Source organism: Anas platyrhynchos, chromosome 2, assembly GCF_047663525.1.
Source record: "Anas platyrhynchos isolate ZD024472 breed Pekin duck chromosome 2, IASCAAS_PekinDuck_T2T, whole genome shotgun sequence".
Classification (NCBI taxonomy): Eukaryota; Metazoa; Chordata; class Aves; order Anseriformes; family Anatidae; genus Anas; species Anas platyrhynchos.
The window spans coordinates 101,154,373-101,174,990 of NC_092588.1; the positions used below are offsets into that span (position 1 = coordinate 101,154,373).

The 20,618-nt window shown below is 42.0% G+C and overlaps 1 protein-coding gene across 4 annotated transcripts in view; it reads right to left on the reverse strand.

The window, feature by feature from the left end:
• Positions 1 to 20,618, reverse strand: part of GLI3 (GLI family zinc finger 3) — a 217,507-nt gene that overhangs the window by 82,489 nt on the left and 114,400 nt on the right. For all 4 annotated transcript variants that reach the window (XM_005014945.6, XM_027451340.3, XM_027451339.3 and 1 more), the window contains one exon: positions 15,728 to 15,833. In XM_005014945.6, the coding sequence (XP_005015002.1) occupies positions 15,728 to 15,833 (106 nt within the window). The remainder of the gene's footprint in view (positions 1 to 15,727; positions 15,834 to 20,618) is intronic.

Genomic DNA, 20,618 nt, shown 5'->3' on the forward strand with positions numbered 1-20,618 from the left:
GTGCTCAGGAAGTGCTTGGTGTCTACAAGGTCAGACCAATAGATACTATGCTATGAATATTTTCTCACTGTGGCAAGGACAGCATCTTACAAAACAGGTGCAGTTCTGGAATGCAAATTCATAAAACATACAAACACCCTTACTTTGGGTTAGATCAGAATGTTTTTCCCTCATAAAGTTAAAATGTATTATTGCACAGAAAAAGATACAAGTGACTGCACAAGAAATGTTTGTGGTGCAGGAAATCATGCAAGACAACCAGCTGATGACCCACAGCAAAAGCATATTACTCCGGTTCGCCTTTCCTTATTTGGGAAGTCTTAACATTATGTAGTTACAGTTAAAAATTGGCTACATTAATCAACACACCAAATCCTTAGTCAGTGACTGCATTCCTTATTTTCAATTGATGGACTGCCTCAATGCAGATCCAGCTTTTTACTTACTTTCTCTGCTACCTGCAATACTTCATAAATAACCCAACCATCAGTTTGTAGACTCACTCAAGAGATGTTTATACCGTAAAAAAGAGTGTATATTCACTCAATTATTTAATATTTTTAACATTTTGTTTACATAAGGTCAAGCTGTAACACTGATAACTTTCATCCCAAATTAACACCTGTACAGTAAGCAACTGCTGCTTCAGATGCCACTGAGCATATTCATTTCTTCACTGCACAAGTGCTGGTTTGGAGTCTTTTCGTGTGTTCCTAAAAAGTGTATGCAGATACTATGTTTTTTATTTATTTCAAAATGCACATAAAACCCTGTACTGTCTTCTCAATGTCTCTCCAAGTCAAGCTTGGGCTTCATATTCTCACTCTCACATAACGATAATCTCACCGTTAACTTGCTTTCACACACATTAAGACTCACTAGAGTTCATTTGCCAAAACATATTGGCTGTGAGGTCTTCGTCGAGCTCCTTGTATTTGCACAGCACTCACTCCACAGAGTGCTGACCCTGCACAGAGCTGTTGGACATTACAGCAATGCAAACAATCAATAAAAGTAATGCTTGCCAGGTTTGGCCAGCTGGGATTTCCATTCCTTGCTTCTGGTAGAGCCTTACCAAGGAATTGTCTTACCTCACGCAGCTCGTACTGAGTTCTGTGAACCATAAATAGAATAAGATCCTGTATCTACACAGCACAGCACAGCCTCAGTGTTGGTACGTTCTTCCTCCCCCATCTTCGGCTGGTTCCGAGTCTAATGACTTGTGGCCACTAATACACCAAGGATAACTATCAAAGCTACATTTGATGCACAACTTCTGACTGAAAATATGTAACAGACTCACATTCCAAGCAAATGTTATTCAAATAAGCTCAGAAAATGTGTTGCTTAGACGAGAGACTGCCATGGACCTCCAATATACCACTGCTTTTTCATGTGGTAGCGCAAAGTGCAGCAGGAAAGTCTAAAAGGTCTACAGCATTCTAATTAATTATCTGTTGTTATTAATAACAGATCGGACAGTGAAATTACCAACTGCATTCCTACCGCAAACTTCCATGCTCTGCGATTCGCTTTTGATGCTCTAGAGGTGGTCTCATTTGCTATTCAAATTTTAGCTTCCTCCTGGTTACAGGCAGGGCCTGCCATCTCTTGAAGTGTTTAACCACAGAGGCACCATCACAGGAGCATGCGGGCATATATATAAATCCTGCCTGCATTCTGCTACCCCTTTCTTCTTTCCCTTTCCCCTTCCTCTCCTCCCGCAAAACAGCAGGTCAAAGGAGTGTCAGAAGCTTTCTCACACTTAATGCTGTTAAGTCAGCTAATTGAATAAACATTTGTTTAACATTTGCTCCTATTTCACTAATGCACTGTGAGAATGAGAAGAATTTTATTCTCCCTCTCCCCCATCCTCCCCCTTCCTCAGGAGTGCCACTAGCTGTTATCGCAGTGACTAATGTGCTGTATGTGGCCATTATAGTCTTCAACTCTGAAATTACACCCAGGATGAGCGATAGGCTCTGCCTGTATGCTGATTGGAGTTGGATGATGATTGATTAGAAGAAAGTCGGACTACGTAGCCATGCAAAAAGAACTGCAGTAAGCCACAAGCTTAAACACTGCAAAGCATTTCACCAGTGGCTTCAGAGCTATTAGATGTTTTCACATTAACAACATTTCTCACATCCAGGTTTGTGCATTTTATCTTTATTCTTTCAAATCCTGAAATTGCTTGGATAAGAGGGTTTTATATATATATTTATACGCATTTCTAAGAGTAGCCTGAACTTTTAGGGGAAATTGAAGAGGCTTTGTGTCAAGTACAGCTAAATCCAGCCTTTCTATATCAAACCCCTGCTAGAAAATTACTGTGCAGATGATAAGGCTGAAAGATATAATAAAAAGTGACTCTACTCAATTTACACTGCAATATTGGTATGACTGAATATTTTTCATTCAGGTGACTGATAAAATCACTAAACTGTATTGCAGATAAATAAAGGAGGCTTCTGTCAAGAATAAACACCATTAATCATGAAGTCTCACCCTCTGAGTGGCTGTGCTATGCAACTGCACAAATGCACCATCACAAGTGGCATGTGACCCAGTGCCTCTTTTCTTTACCCGCTTCCCTGGTGACGCTGTCTTCTTAGGAAACTTTTCTTTTTTTAGTCTATTTACAACATTTTCAAGTCCAGGAATATCTTTTCCATTCAAGTTTACAGGCAATTGCAACTGAAATCTAAATTTCAGTGACGATATGTTCAGCTAAAAATTGGTCCTGTGAGACAAAGCGAACCAGCGCAGACTGCGGCTGCATGGCTGTAAATCCAGCCTTATAGTGAGAAGTCTGCATTTAAACTGGTGAAGATGTAACTCCAAAGATGTAACTCCAAACTTTGTAACTCCAAAGGTGAAACAAATGGGGGAATTTTATCAGCTCCCCCAAAGCCTCTTTTCCTTTTCTGCCCAAATCACATTTTCTTACAGTTGCATTAGATTCGCTGTTTCCAAATAGGTGCCAGAAATCTTTTGAAGATTCAAAGACAAAATTTTTCAGCATCACAAATCTGACTGAACAGAACTGATGGGTTTCCTTTCCAAGAGGGACTTCCAAGCTAAAACTGGACATGTGCTGAAAGAGACTGACTGTTACCCAGAAAAAGCACAGTCATATGAAAAGAAAACCAGACAACTTAGGTAACCTTTTTGTAACCTGTTTTAGAGCAAGTGATGATTCAATAGTGGCCATGTTATTAAGCCGGAATGAAGCAGTGCCCTACGCACTAATGAGGTTAAAAAATGTAGTTAGGTCTTCATGTTAAAGGCACTTAGCAAGCAGTTTGCTTGGCAAAGACCAACTCTATGCTGGAGCAGAGGACTAATCACACAGGCAGGAATCAAATCGACTGGAAGAATTAGGAGACTTGCGGCCCCGAGGAATGTAATTCATGCAGAAAAGCAGTTGTCAGAGCGAGGCCAGGGAACTGTGTGGGAAGAAAGCAAAATAAACAGCTCAACAAAGAAAACAAAGACGCTCAAATAGTGGCTTTTCTAATGCTTGAGTACACTGAAACTTCAGTGGGTGCGCATGACAAAAACCTCATCAAAGAAGACCTCTATCCAAGCAAATACACCGGTGAATGGCGCAGTGGTTCAAAAACACTCAGAAAATGCCTGAAGGTCTTTTACAAAATATCCTTGAAGTTGTTATGTGCAGAGGAGAAGGCGCACATATGTACATGTATGCGTGACTGGGGAAAGAACATCCAAACGGTAGGGAGCTAAGAAGAGAGCTGAAATGCTTTCTGCAACTCCTCCTCATTCATCTTTTTGCTGTTCACAGATGGGACCAGGACGCAGCCAGCACGCAAACACTGCTCCTGCCCATGTGCACCCTCTGAGGAAAGACTTTATTGCTCCTTGGGATCTACTCTGACAGTCTGAAGACCAGATTCCTGTACCTGCCAGGGGATCGCCTGACCAGAAAGAAGAGGGCGAGCCTGGTGTCAGCCTCACCAACGCTCCTGTGGTATGCTTGGGAAGTTTTTCTTGGCATGGGTGGGATTGGTGACAATAAAATTAGACTTTGAAATCAACTGATACTTAAATTTCACAAGTACTCTGCTCTCTTAAAAACATCATTTCCAACTAATGGGTTATTACTCCCCTAATTTAGTGTTTTGAAATTTTTAGAGAACTAAGCTTTTAGAGTACTTACAAGTACCTCTCTCCTCATTTATTTCCTTCACTGCCATAAGCCCTCTCTGCCCAGCACTTGAGAATGTCACGCTTACTATTGTTTCAGCGAATTTGTGCTTCTCTTCTTCCCTTAACTCCTTCCGCTAAGACAGCAGAAAGCAGGAATTCTTCAGCCCCTTAAAATACCTGAAAAGCCTCTCACATTACCTCATATGAACACCCCCTTCAAAGGCTGTTTTGTGATGCAAGAAACATTCTTTTTCCAAACTATAAATAAATAAAGCAAACCAAACCCCTCAGCTTTCGTTTCATGCTCCTATTTTAAGTCATGTCCACAACATCACAAAAATGAGATTTGGGGAAGAGAAAGGAAGAAAACTTTCCTTCAATTCTAATTATACATGCTGAAATCAGATCTCAACTGCTTAAAACAAAAGCAAGCTGATAACAATAAAATACACATTTGGTGACCTGTCTGTCATATTGCACTTGCTACCAACATTTGCTTGTGAAGGGAACATTTGACAAATTCTAACTTTAAAGGACCACAACCTTAACAGAAACAGTGATGCAAAGGTTCAGCATTAATCATTCCTGTTGAGGTGTGGCAGGATTTGCTTCTCGTTTCTGTACTAACATTACCAGACAGCCCAAAATTGATATTCACAAGGATTGGCCACTACTACTGAACGTAGAGCACACCAGCTAGAATTTCTCACCTAACAGTACCACCTGCAGCAAAAACAATTACAAGGATGTACAGAAATTACTGTCTGCATAAAATACAGAGGGCAATTTCAGACATGACTCGTCCCACTCCACATCAATCCATGGCAGCTAATTTGGACAAGGCGGGGGGGAGGGGGGGGAGTCATTTTGAGAGCATTACTCTTTATTGCTAACTCAGTGTCAGTACCATGTGCACGTATATGCTGCACTGAGGACTGGAAGTCAAGGAGTCACTGAAAACACAGCTGCTTCTCAGCTCTCTGTGAGCATTGCTTATCAGGAAACCAGGGGACAGCATTCTCTCTGCCTCCGAGCACCACCACAAACACCAGACAAGCAAAAGATCAGCACCAACATCCACGAGGGCAGCAGAATGCACAGCTCTGTGAAGCACGATGTATAGCAAAGGTGAAGGCTGAAAAATCTAAGCTATGAGGGGGAAGAAAGAAATTCTGCCAACAGTTGCTTGCTGTATTTTCCACTCCGGTACCAAAGGTCCAGCTGTGGGGACCGGCTGGGGTGCAACCAAATCAGAGTGGGAAAATACTCAGTTCTCATGTCAGGCTAAGAAGTTTTCTCTTACATGGGCCAGTTTCTTTATTTGATCTTGCAGGCATTGAAAGCCATTGTGATGCTACATAATCTGCACTACAAGTCGGTTCTCACCAATGTTGAATGTATAATGACTGGAATACCATAGCCGTCAGAAGAAGCAAGGGACAAAGACTTCACACTGCAGTTCTTGCTTTATTTGTGTGCAGAACTGGAGTTTAAAAAGCATTCCTTGAGCCAAGCTGTATCTTTTAAAAACCTCAAAAACCCCAAATGGGTGGGAGCACCACTTCTACGGGGGCTATAGGGGGAAAATATGTGAAAAACAAGCATTAAGTAAGTGTAAAGCAAATGAATGTTTTGGCAGTAGTAGTAGAAGTAGTAAGTTCAGGTTTGAAGTCTTTGACATGCATGCAGTATCTAAGTGCTGGAATCATTATTAATTCCCTAAACACAACAGCTAGCAATGGCTGCAGATGAAAACCCCAAAAAGAACAAACTGGCCTATGTGGGACACAGCTGCACCAGCAGGACAACCTACACATCTGCTACCTCTGCACCTTCACAATTCAATCTAATGATCGGAGTAGAAACATAGTTCCTAGAAAAGCCTGATGTTCACGGAAGGAGTACAGCAAACCAAGGCAGAGACCAGCTTTGCAAGCTTTCCCGGTACTGTCTTGATGATGTACGCTGATAGGGAGCTTCCACAGTGAAGCTGAGAACACCTGATTGCTCCTGGTCATACAGCTCCTGCCCTCCCCACCAAATCTGTCTACAATGTTGTTAAATGGGGCTATTTGTGTTGGTGGCCTCTATAAACTGGACTAGACCATCAATCTTTTCTTACACAGGCCAGAGAAAAAGCCATGATAAATCTAGGCTGAATTTCAGCAGGAGATGCGGGACAGAAAGATGTGTATCTTTAAAGAGATAGCCACTTAAATCTGATATGTTTAGAAATTCTCTCTCATGTGAAATACTCCCTAATTTTCTGTTGATCCTTAACACCAGTGGTCACAGCACCCTATAAATAATGCTTTCAAGAGAAGACAGGTCAGTTCATTCCTTGAGAAGAAACGTATTCCTGGTTCATTTCTTCAGGATGTTTTGCCTCTGTGTCTAACCTTTGCGGGGTCTCCAGAAACTTACCAACATCCTTACAAAGCCAACTATAAATGCAGCCATAACCTACTGCAGGATCAGACCTACAGCTTCAATGCTTGAAGGGCTTACGCAACAGATCCTTGCCTAGTTTTTAATAGCAAGTACATAGGCCCCAGCTTCAATGAAAAGCATCTTCTAAAAGAAAGTCCCAAGTCTTCCTTTGGTCATGTAAACCATCCTAAGAGCAAAAATCAAACTGCATGACAGTTTTCTTTGAATCACTTCCTCTATTAATCGATAAAATCAGTCACAAACGTTGGCCCAGTCTACCCTGAGGCACACAGACAAAATACCTATTGAGCACATTCCTACGGGTAGAATTAAGGTCCTTTTTTTTAATTTATGCATCATATAATACAGAATATGCAAGGGGTAGCTAGTTTAGTCTCTTACATCTCAGAAGCACGATCAACAACAGCTTTCTGTTGTTGTTCTGTTTTCTGTTACAAATATGCAAACAAATATGGTCACATACATGCATATAAATAATAAACTGGGTTGAGTGAAGGGTGGTAGAAGCAAGGTGGTATTTAATTTCTGCCTTTTCTTTTTTTTCTGAAAAATTCAGAACTAAATTCAATCCATACTCCAAGATTATAGGCCGTGATGCCTTTGTAGGGGGAGGAGAGAAGCCAAGTTGGGGAAGAACTGTGTGAGAGTACGATGAAGATGCTCTGTGCTCCTACACTGCAGACATACTCAATGCTCACATTTCTTCCAGTTTATACCTACTCTCACTTTAGGGGCTTCCAATTCATAACACAGAAATCTCACCACTACACTTAAAAAAAAAAAAGAAAGCAAAAAAAGAGAAAAAAAGAAAGAAAGAACGCTAAGACTGTAACATTTCAGTTCTCTTTGAAGCAAGATTTAACATGAGTGGAAGAATTGTACTGAAAAAAAAGGAGTCTGTCACAGTCCAGTACCTCACAGGCCACTGCAACAAGTTTGACAGCAGCCTCTATAGAGTTGGCTTGCTTCTGGTTCACTGCACGTGAATACCACAGTCAATATCTGCTCACTCGACTAATACTGCTGACTACAGCACAAAGAACACAGGAATTTTGTCCAAGAAACCACAGGCTCGGAGCCTCTGAATGTGCACTATATTTAGAGCTTGCATTCTTTGCAGCTGATAACAGAATGAGATAATATAAATTTCGAGTAGCAAAAACTCTGGTATTGCAGCTATTCTGTGCATTTTTTGGTTAAATGATAAATTAAGACAATGACCCACTGATTTGCATCCTCTGTGGTTCTGTGCATGAATATTTTTCCTACTTGTTTTGTTCATGTTTTCCCTCTTATTTTCCATCTTTCTCAGACTCTGAATAGATCCTTCCACTAGTTTTAACTGTAAAAATCAAAAATAACTCAGGCCAAGTCCATGATAATAAACCCAAGAAAAGACACTCACCCTATTATATGAAGAGGGCGCATGCACATGCACACAAATGTGCACACTTGTACAGATACACGCACCCAGGGAGCATCCTAAATGCTCGAAGCCATGCCTAGTTATTCCTCAGTCTACAGCAAAATGTTACACGCAAGAAGGTGTCCTGAGGCATGACTTTGGTGGCCATTCATTTTGCTTCCATCAGCTCTTAATTTATGCTGGTTTGAAAGCCTGCCTTAGGGAACCACTTCTCACTGGCAGCCGGGAATTCGTCTAAGTGTTGTTAACAGCCTAGATGGGGTAAAACAGCCAAGTGGCACTGCTGTCCAGTGGTAATACATACCTTAATGCTGATAAAACTAGAAGCTGTTTCTCTTCAGCACCATAATCCATGCAAACCACTCTAAGAATCCCTTTCAACTGGATTCAGGTCCCCCCAGATGAACCTGTGCCAACCAGCCTTTCAGGTGTACTTAATACAGCGACCACCAAAGGATCTCCCCTCTCTTTCCTCCCTTTACATCATGCCAGGATCTGTCCTGCAAGCTGTTGTTGCTACCGAGTGACTGTATCGTGAATGGTGGTCAGCCAGCAGCCCACTGGTGAAGGCATGCCTTTCTCATACATCTGGGGACTGCTGTTTCTCTAGCATCTTTGGCTCTCCGTGAAGCACGAAAGAATACGAGGTGAACCCCACTTGTGCATGTGGCTTTATAGGGTGGCTGTCAGGGCACCAGACAGCCTCTGAGAGCTTGTGATAACAGCAGGAAAAGGCAGGGAGAAAGAAAAAGATGAGGTCTGTGTTTATGTCTTTTGTTGTTGTCATTTTTTTCTTAACACAAGAGATGAATAGAAATTTGGGGGAAAGTTTCTACAAAACAGTTTTTAACAAAACAAATCATTGCATTTTACAAGGTCTAGATTTTCCTTCTATATTAAAAGCCTCACCAAAATTTTCCTCGCGTTTCAATTGCTATAACTTCCCCAGCCATCCTGAAATCAAGCTCACTGTATAAGAACAAAGACTCTCTGTTAAAGCAATATTTATCTGCCGCTATTGTTTCTCCTTTATAAATCTGTAGTTCCTTGGCATTACAATTAGCTACTCCAGAGAAAATGATTATGTCACAAAGTATTATCCGCAACAGAAACAGATGAATGATGTGAACCAAATTTAATCTGGTGCAGTTAGAGGCAATTCTGTTGGCTTTCATGTAAATGTGCTTGCTAAAAATGGGGATGATTTTTAGCGATGAATCCTCATTTGATCTACAATTTATTTGCCAGCATAAAAGATCTTTTAAATAAGATACTATTTTCTCAATACTGTCTGTTTTTTCTAGAAGGAAGGAAAGCCAGGAGAAATGTAAAGACTTCAATGGAATGTGCAGAAACTTTAGACTAGAGCTTACCTAACCAAATCAATGTAAAATAATTTATGTAAAACAGCTACATTCAAAAATATTTCCCTGTTTTAATGCACGCACATTTTTTTTTCTTCCAGCTTTTAGAATCACAAATGTTAACAGTAGCAGCTACCAATTTTTTTCCACCCTTCAGTATATGCCACCAAACAAAGAATCATGTGTTTTCCAAACTTTGCCCAGTTTCAGATACTTTTTAAAAACACGGTCTGCTTCTGAAGCTGCTCTGCAAGTGTGCTTGCAAAGGAGAATTTATGATCTGAAAGTCTTATGGTAAATATTACTAAACAAGTAGTACCAGCTGAACAGAACACTGATTCACTATTTTAAATGATGCAACACTACATACTGCATGAAAGAGCACAATTCTGGCCTAGACTCAGGCCTCCTCTTCCCCGATTTTTAAAAGGTCTGGCACTGAAATGAAAACTCCTGATGATTACACATGGGCATCCAACCCTGCTATTTTACTTCTACGAATTACCATCAGCACACCGCTTTGTCACCAAGAGGCATGCGTGTTGCCTACAGAGCCTACGATGTGCATATCCATGGCATAAACTAAAATCAAATAAGCTTACCAAGACACTGGACCACAGCGCTTCCTTCTCAAATGCCTGCGGTAACCATGTCCTTGGATATTAACTGCTTAAGTTGGTGCTGCACCTTACCCACTTCCAGGGACAGGTTTCTTGGGGTGCTTCCTATTCAAGATTTCTCCCTGCTTACAGAAAATGCTTTCATGGATGATTTTGGAAAGATTATAACTACTGTCATCTTTTCATGTCCTAAGATCTTCCCAGCCTTTATTCTTCAATGGCTACAGGCTAAACCATAAAACTTCTTCCAAGTCTTAAAGTAATTAAAGCCAATTCAGCCAGTGATGTTTTTCACACTGGCTGGGGCTCTCCTTCCCACTGTAAGAGAGTCAATGAATCCTCCGACAAACTGAGAAGCTCCTGGTCAAGTCTCTGGCTTAGAGGTACACTGAGATAAAGTGGCAGGTAGAAGATTTAGGAGGTTAAAACACTAAGATTTTTAAAAGAAGTAAGAGTTTAGGAAAGAAAGTATAAGGTTAAAATCAAAATATCTGTGATAAGGTTAGGAAAATGTCCTATGAACCGTATAGCAAGCAGTTTCTCTCAACATCAAGGACAATTTGCAAGGCCAACGCTTTGCTCTTCTCATATTTGGACATCCCCCATTTTACTGCAAAATCAGGGGGTGATGAAAGCTAAGTGCCTGGGCCTGACTTTTCTTTCTTTTTCACCCTTGTGTAACTGATGTCTGTATAAATTAGATATGAAATAACATATCCAGGATCAGACTCTCTTTTTATGAACTTGAAGCTGACTGCAAACAGAACACATGCTTTGTTTTAGTGCCGGTGCATTCACGCAGTTCAAAATATCTGTTCAAGGGATTACTGCTAGGCACATGCATAATTATCTGCATGTGCGTAATTTCGGAGCTTTTGACTGCCAAACTTGGATCCCTGCAAGCCTCAATCAGCAACTAGAAAAAAGGAGCCTGGAGTATTGCTGATTCAAGGAAGTTACAAGACAGCAGCTTTAACTTGCAGCTTCCTCCTGGCTGTGAGCGTGCAGTAACATCGGCTCACTTTCATTTGGATTTCCTTGCTCACGCTCCCTTACTCACAGCCCAGGGCTAACAGAAAATGGTATGGCAAGAGAAAGAGAGATGAAGACTAAGTGGACGAACGTTTGGGAACACGCATGGTTCCTGCGGTATGTTCAGCCCTGAAACTTTAACTTTGTACTAGCCTCCTACAACATGCCCATTAACCACCCTGAGGACGTGCACAGGCACTCTGGAGCCATTCCAGACATTGCCACTTTGCAAACGTCCCCTGCCTCACCTCTGTGGGCCAGACTTTCTTCACAGCCACAAGTGGTACCTGGCAATACTACCTCAGGTCTGAGTAAAGGCCATCCAACCCAACTCTGTAATAAGCAGATCAGGAGAAACCTGTTAACACAGCGCCCTAAAGATGTGGGGATGAGTGACCACAGAAACTAATTTCTTAAAGCACTGCAGTTAAATCTGTGAGCAGAAGTTAGTCTTTGCCTTTGGAGCCTTCTCTTTCTAATTAACAAAACTCTCATCCTGGCTAAGCCGAATTTTTAAAATTGTGGCACTATAAAGCTATTTACATTTGTGTTGTCATACAAATAGTCGAGATGCTGTTATTCTGCTCTGCTCACTGCTAACGACTCATTCCAACAAAGATATCAGATGACTAAGAGCTAGCTAACAGCAAATTTATGACTTGGCTCCTAAGGAGTGAAAAATAAAAACAAAAAAGTAGCATGCTCAAAGTATTAATTTATGTTCAAATACCCTCAGCAGCAGCATGATTTTGAATCACTGGACACTACTTGGAGAAGGGGTCTCTCTCTATTGGATGGCCTGGCAAATGTCAAGGACTAAAAATGAGCTTAGCTTCAGTTTCTGCTTTAGTACCTGACTTCAGAAATCAATTTTGAAAATTAAGAAAGAGCTAGACAAAAGCAACAACAAAGGAAACCAAAACAAGCAGTGGGATTATTAAAGCCATGCTTCTTTTGGTATGTTTTAATCATATGATATTTAACAAGTAATTTATCTTGCTAGTTCAATGAAAAGTAGTAAAACTGAATTACAGTTTACTGGAAATATCTTGAAAACTAAGATTCATGCCTTGAATTTGAAAAAAAAAAAAAAAATAGGAAAACACATGCTCTGGATCCAATTACAGTGTTCATATGTTGCTGCTAAAGAACGACTGAAGTTTCATACGTCTTCCCTGAAGTATAAACCAAGGATGTACTGTGGAAATTCCAGGATAACTAAGCAGTCCTAACAAACAGGTTTTGGTAACACAAAGTGACATATTTCAGTACATATTCATAAGGGTTGGGGGTTATTATTGGTCTGTAATTGCAGTTGTTCTAACACCTAATAAGCCATGGTTGGAAAAACAAAGGCAGGTTAATTTGTGATTTCCTCTACTCATTCAGAGGCAAATTAAGTGTCAAACAGCTAATACAGAACATATTTCATTTTATGAGATTTTAATTTAATTCTGCACCATATCGTTGATGCCTTAATGTAGGGTGGTTTATCTAAGAAGAAGAGCAATTTATAAACCTCTTTCAATTGAAATCTTTAATGATAGGATACGATAGCATAATTACAGCAATGCCTGCTAGTCCTAGTATACATAAGCATCTGTCAGCAATTCTATCATAAACATAAACCCCTGCTTTAGGGGTTTATAACTCAGTTATAAAATTTGGCTCCAGGGTGAAATTTGGGATATAGTTTTGCCCATCAGCAATTAAACTACAAAAATCATACATGTAAATATGAGCATATCTTTAGAGCTGGATGTACATAAGAGACCTGTAACACCTTAAAAATTCCTCCCCTTGTTTTTTTTTTTTGTTTTTTTTTTGATTTGGCCACTGTTCAAAACTATGCGCATATGTTGTAGATATCATGTGGTCAAGGCCCCCTCCACATTTTTTCTGCACTTGTATTATTCCTAACTAATTTCACTAAGGCTTGACAGGTTCTGGAACACATTTCTAGGAGCTTGGATAATTGGAATTATTCCAATTCTTTTGCTTTTTTATTTTTATATTTTTTATTTTTCCACATCTGAAGGTGCTATGAAGCCAAGGAGAAAAACTACTCATGCAATGAAGTCATTGATGAAACTGTGGGTAAACGTATCCTCACTGTTGCTCTAGCCATTTTCTCTCAGAATTCTCAAATATTTTCTCGTATCTGCTTCTCTTGTTCGTTTCTTCTTCCTTCCTTCCTTCCTTCCTTCCTTCCTTCCTTCCTTCCTTCCTTCCTACGACATTAGGACTGCATTGCAAACAATTGTTCCAAAAGATCCCAAATCTAACACTCCTAAGTGATACTTTCACCAGGGTCTGTAAAACTCACAAGAAAACTGTTGGCGTCTTTCACATACAACCATTAAAACATATTCCTGAAACCTGCTAAAGCATGAGAAACCTTAGAACCTACGAAGAAGCTCTTGGAGTCAACACACTTTTTTTTTCTTTTTAAGTTGCGTAATTGTGAATTTACATTTAATTACACTGACCATAATGGCCCAGGGGTCTATTAGAGCTCATCATTTTAACTGTGGCACAAACTAAATGAGCAGAAGAATTGACAGGAGGTTATGGAAAAATAAATGGCCAATATCAAGGAAACTTTCAGCGTAGAGCTTGGGCCAATATCAGAGCATGTTTGCAAAGCGACTGCCTGCAGCCATACGGCACAGCGTTAAGATCTCCTGGTCTCTTACAAGCCTCTGCAGGGCCCGGCTGAGTCAGGGCTCCGAGGCAGGGCCGGCGGGGTAGCGGGACATGGGGCGTGTGTGACTCACTGCTCTGATCCCTGCAACCGAGCGCGGCGCCAGAGGGGAGCACCACCGAACTCCAAAGGAGGCAACGTCTTTAGGAGCTCTTACGGGAACCCTGGCACTCTGTCAGTATAGATGTTACTCCCCATTTCCCATAGTCACCCAAAGCAGCGGATGCGAGGTACCCACACAAAAGCCCCTGCCCACGGGTGCATCATGGGGCCAGACAGGATCCCATACAGCATGGGATTAGGAGACTCGGTGGAGGCTCACAGCTGGTGCTCAGATTTTGGAAGAAGTCCCTCTGCTAATGTAAGTTAAAACACATCAGTGATCCACTTTGGATCTAATTCACCAGCCGACCAGGCTCAGGCCTGCTGCCCTTGCTCTGGCAAGCCATGGAACCGGTACCCTTGTTTGCAACAACACAGGAATTGCTTCCTAGGACTTCCTACCATGGTCTTGCTCACATTGAAGACAAATTTCTCATTAGCTTCAGAAGGAGCAGTACCCTTTCCTGAGCTCCCAGCCACAGGTTATTTCCTTCTGCTTTGAAAACAGTGGAAAAAAGTGCCAAGAAACATCTAGTCAAAATGTTCATATACACTGCAAAATCTGGGATGACCGTAATGACTTTGTATGAGCCTGCCTCCTGCAGTTTACAATGTTTTTAGCAGCAAATTTAAATGTGTATTTGAGTATACTTTATAACGTGTTTGACAGCGGTGGAGATACTGATGCATCAGAGGAACTCAGGAATAAATCACAAGTTTCTGCACTCTCCCCTTCTATAAATACCCACTTTTCCTCTAATGCCCAAGAAGACTGCAACACAGATTTATTACTTACCTCCAGGCAAATCTGCTCTAAAATTACAATTCAGTAATAGAAGACTGATCCAAAAAAACTGTTAGTAAAATATTGTGTGTGTACTTGGGCATGTAGTTAGGATTGTTAATATCAATTAATTCTGCTCACAGAGGAGGACTTGTTTTAAAACAACTTCATTTTTCTTCTGCATATATGTAATTACACAGCTGTAACTAATAGCCATAGCAAAGCAATCTGCCATCTAAACAACTCACATTATTCTTCAAAGTATTACTTGTGCTTTTCTTCTTTTATTTTCTCAGTATGAGAGGTGATTAGTAGATATGATTAAATGTATATATCAAGCCTTTTAGCAAAGTACTAAGCCTTGCTTTTCAGCTTCATTTTTAATGGTATATAGCAGATTTCTGGACACAACTGTTTTATTCTGCAACGCTGATATCTGTCTCCACATATAGAATAAGATAATATTTATTTCTACAGGATTTCACCACTACCACCCTTTTCTAATGCATGTTATCACTGGTATTCATTTCTTTTATCTTTGTGTAAACCATGTGCTCTATCACATTTGCCATTTTGTTTGGGTGACATTCCCATCAATCAACCGATTGCCTGTGCGTGCACACAACAGGGACTATGAAAATTTACCAAAAATTTCATTATGCTTCATAGCATTCACTGGAAAAAGAACCTTTGGCACAAGAGGGAATTTTAGCTATGAAGAATCCCAAGCCTAATCCAGACAAAATACATGTTTTGCCTGGCTGTGTTTCACAGGGTTCGGCACTTTTTAATTTAGTATTTATAGAACAACAGCACACAGAATAAATGTCAGCAAAATATATAGGTAACACTTGCCAGCCACCTACCAGAACAGGAATTCCTCAGGCACCAGCCTGGTTTTGCTTTATAAACAGACACCCTCTATGCTTTCTAAAAGTAAATCTCTCTCTTCGGCTACACTGGCAAAGTGCTCCAGGTGCACAGTTTTAAGCATGGCAAAGATTCACGTACTTGCCCATTCTTCAAGGTAGCCCAGTCAGCTGAAGCAGAGGGGAAATACTGAATACTCACACATGCAGAGGAGGAATGGGAGATGGTTCGTAATGGTAGCGTCCCTCATGATGTCTCGCATCAATTGGCACAGGAGGGTGGAATGCTGGAAAGAGGTGAGGCGGATCTGAAAAAAACAAGCGAGGTTCCCAGATCTGAGTATCTCCGTTGACTCTTTAGAAACAGCATTGATCAAAACGGAAAAGATAGTTAAAATGTGTGCCAACAGCTCTAAAACTTACAGGTCGAATTTTGCTTTCCTGCTGCAGTCAGTCAGGTCTGTCTGAATGTTTGGCCCACTGTATTTGCATGAGTATCTACTTACTAATTTCAGTATTCTCTTTTTATAGCTTAAATGGAAAGGGACATAAAGAAATCTTTAATAAATAATTATGTGCCCATATGTGAAGTGTCAGATCAAAAGGACCATCAAGCCTTTCATAAGCATTCCTGATTTATTTATTTTTTATTAAAACAAGAACATATATCCCAGGAAGAAAAGGGAAGGCAGAGAACACAATACAATAAAAATGTATACCCTCAGAGATGTGCACAGTCCTACAACGGAAAGAAAAACTGAATCAGCCTGCTGAGAAACGACAATCTGGAGTAAATCAGACAGTGAAGTTAAGAAGGAAATGCAATGGAGCAACACCGTACTGGAGATGCTTAATCGCATCGCACGGACAGACAGACACATCAGGAGGAATCTGCCTAAGGACAAGGGGTTTGTTACATACACCACTCTTAGAAAGGACGAGTGCTTGCTTTGTCCCTGTGGCTGCAGACCCGGAGACCCTCAGCTGCCGTACTCCCCTGCCCCGTTCCCTCCAAGGACGGGGCTCGCAGCTGCCACGAATCCGCTCCCTACTGCTTCCAGAGAGCCCCAGCGACCAGGTTGACAAAAGGGGGAATGCGCCTGGGCTGCCCCTGCTCGCCCCCACCTCCCGCTGGGGCTCTTGTCAAGGGGCCGAGCACAAGCCCACCCCACATCTCCCCACCACGCCTGCGGTGGGATCGCCTCCTGGTTGTGGACGAGCACCTCTGTCACTGGCATGCACAGAGGCTGTGGGTCAGCCCGTGCCATCCCCGGCTGCATCCCAAGTGCACGAAACTCAAACAGCTCCCCGAGAAGTGCTGAGCCTCTCCAGTGGCACAGAGCAAACAGATCCTGCCCAATTATTACCTGATTGCCACTCGGGATGAGGTCATGTGTTTATCCGACACTAAAAGCTGACAAGTACAGACATTAGGTCATGTCATGGATTTACTAAAATGCTTCTAGAAAGAAAAAATCTTTAATTATGCACTCGGTGTAAAACCAAGCCTGCTTCAGTTTTGCCTGCTGACTCTTAAGGTATCTTCTCTTCGTATGTGCTGCCTTTCCTATTCATCAAAATGTAATCCTCTTCTTATATTATGTTATCTATGGAAACAGTTGCCTCACGCCAACTAGTGATGGTAAAAAATAAAAATAAAAAAAAAAGGATTTTTCCCTTGGCATTTGTCTAAAGTTGGTTTGATTTGTTATTGTTTTGAAGAGGGAAGGAAAAACTAGAGTAACAAAAATCATGGCCCTCAGGGAAGAAACACAGGAGATGAAGGGAAAATCACGTACATTGTGAGGAAATATTTCCAATATTTCAGGGAAGTCTGGAAACATTTGAAATTGCCTGCCCAGTTTCAGGGCTTGTTTTTGTGAAACATCAGCTAGCGTGCAATCAGCCACAGCACATTTCTGCCACGCACTGACTCAGGGCTTAGCACCAGAAATGAAAAATAATTGTGGCTTACTAATGGGAGCCGGGAACCTGACCTCATGGCAGCTTTCAGTCCAGTTCTGCTACACAAACTGGACTTCAGCGGGAGGAGCAGAGGGTCAGGGATAACCGGAGAGCCTGGCGAGCACAGAGCTGTCGTCTGAATGAAGGATGCTTGCTTCCACCTCACGAAATGCATTCTTTACCAGCCAGCAATGTGTACATGGGAAAAGGGGAACAAGAGATGTGTCTGAGTGTACCTCTCTGCTCCATCTCAGGCAGGATGGGTCCCAGCCGGCCGAGGCTGCCCCACGCTGAGCACCTACCCCCGAGATATGCAGGGAAAGGCCATTTAACCCTCCGGAGGGCCAGCGCTGGAGCTGAACGCGATCATCTATCATCCCCTATCTGGCGAAGAGAGAATGCGCTTTAAATGACTCAAAAATGGTATTCCCCTCTGCAGGGCCGGTGCCGCGCAGAGCACCAACAAGTTGTATTGAACACATGGGACATAAATCTCCAGGAACACCTTTCCGAGTCCTCTCACATTAAGATCCTTTGTATATCTTGGTTGCATCTTGTTTGCAGTTTCCATCTGGGAAGCAGCCGTACTCCATCACGGCACAGGGAGCTGTCTCCATCGGCCCTGCACCGACCGAGCAGAGCTGCATATCAAAACCCAACATAATTACCCATCTCACCGTTTATTATTTACACATGAGCAATACAGCTGGGGAACATCATAACTCAAGTGTATGTGTAATAAGTTACTACACTGTAGCCATCTCCTGTTGCAACCCTTAAGAAAAACCACATGATGACTTTTCCAAAGTCAGGCTAAAACTGCTGGAGCAGAATAAAGTGCCACTAAACCCAGCTACCTCCTATTTATCATATAATTTCCTGACTGATGGTTCCGCAAACCAGCTGCTAAGTGCTGTGTACTCTACTGTCAGCAAACTAACGCGCTAAATGGGAGACAGGGAGAATAATGTGCAGAACCAGTGGAGTCAGTTTTATGGAGGGAATTCAGATCCTGCCATGTTTCTGTAAGCCCTCCGCACAGAGGAAAGCAGGGAATACTACAAGCTTGGAGAGGCCAAAACCACTCAATTTTTAAGAGCGTTGAATATTTACATGGAAAGCCTCTTGCATCAGAGACCTGCAAACACACCCATCATCTAGGGCTTCGCTTGGAGTTCACCTGAAACTCCATAAAAATGCAATTGCTTGACAGGCATGTACATGGAAACACGTATTAAGAAGTCTGCAAAGCACTAATACAAGCCCCAGCCAGCTTCCCATTAAATATTTCATATGCCACACAGCAAACTGCTTCATTAAGGGCACCACCACTGGAATACTAGAGCACATCCTGGCACTACTGTTTGTGCAGTAGCTGAGCAAAGAGCAAGTCAGACTACTCACGGGTTGGAATTGAAACTGCACCTACCCAACTCTTTGCTGATCAGGGTACTCTACCTGTTTACAAAACCAGGGGTAACTCAGTGCAAAAGCCTGCTCTGACTACAAAGACATTTACATGTTTCCCATTTAAAGCTGGAGGAGCAAAGCTCTCACACTTAACAAATAGGAACCTTCCTATCCTGCTAAGGAAATTATTTATTGCCATTTGCAATTTCTTAAAAATTCTGGCTGAGATGCAGACTAGCACAGCATCTGCCAGGCAGCTTTCTTATAGACATCCAAAGGCAACTACGAATTCCTGGACAAATCCTGCAAGAAACCCTTACATCCTTGCAGAGACTCCCTGACGTAAGCATGCAGCACAGGAGGCAGGATGGACAGATGCTGCCTGTCTATTTGGAGCCCTCGGCTCCCATTCAGGAGAAGTATCCGATTCTGTGTTTAACTCTCACTATTTTCAAGAGCTCTTAAGGACATGCCAAGGTACTGGAAATACACTTAAAACACATTCCTTGCATATTGCTGAACATGGTATCTGTTGCCTTCTCCTGAATTCTCTGCTGCCTGCTCCTGCAAGCTTCCTTCAGACGCTCTTCTGTCTCCTACACAGTGAACAGAGCCTCTTTAAAACAAAATGGGAGATACAACTGTCTGAAATGCTGCAAACCAATCCATTTTAACGTGGCAAGACTTTCTGGGAAATATGTCTATTTATGCTGACTTTTTGTTGTGCAAAACTTGCCTTTTTACTTCTTCAAGAATCTTTCTTACCTTCTTAAAGAAAGTGAATAGGATCATCTCCCTCAAATTACAATCACTCCTATACAGGAAAGAAAGAAGACATCTCCACTTGTTCTCTGAAAGTCAGCAACCTATGGCTCCTCTGCAGCATCAAGGGAAAGAAACTAGGAAAAATGATGGGCGTGTATGTTCCTTGGTGCTGAAGAATACATCTGAACAGACGTCTGAAGAGATGCAGCAGCCAGCCAGCAGTGACTCAGTGCAAGACCCGGTGGAAGGGCAGATCATTCACACTGGCTCAAAGCACAGAATCATTAAGGTTGGAAAGGACCTCCATGTTCATTAGGTCCAACTGCTGCCTACCACCACTATCACCACTAAACCGTGTCCCTAAGCACCACGTCCAACCTTTCCTTAAACCCACCTAGGGATGGTATGCAACACCCTGGGACAATGCTGAAGAGGTCAGGCTGCCACAAAACTCACTGATGTTACAGATAATCTTTCTGTTGATGCCATAGTCTCTCAAATGAGCCTTATTCAGTTAGGGGATGGCTAAATTTGCGGAGTTGGGCTTTGCTGGCATGGCAAGGCATGTAAAACAGGTTGCCCTCAGCTAACCGGTCTACTCAAGCACCTTGTGATCCTTGCCAAACCCTTGAGGAGGATGGCTGCTGAAATGACAGACTGCATTTCTCAGCACGTTGAGAAAACATTTACTACTGTAGAAAAGGCCTGGATCAGCTTGAACGCACTCAGTGCAGCCCCAACGTCTGCACCTGTGCTGCGAGATCATGGCACAAGCAAACACGGGATTCAAGCACGGGACAGGAAGCGCTGGTTGTGTTTTAGCACAGTTGTCATCAGAACGATCAGATCACCAAATTACATGCCAGAACTAAGCCAGGTGCAAAACTGCATCTGAGATGTAACCTCGTTTGAGGTGAAATCTTCTCCCCACTAAAATTCATTTGGGTTTTGAT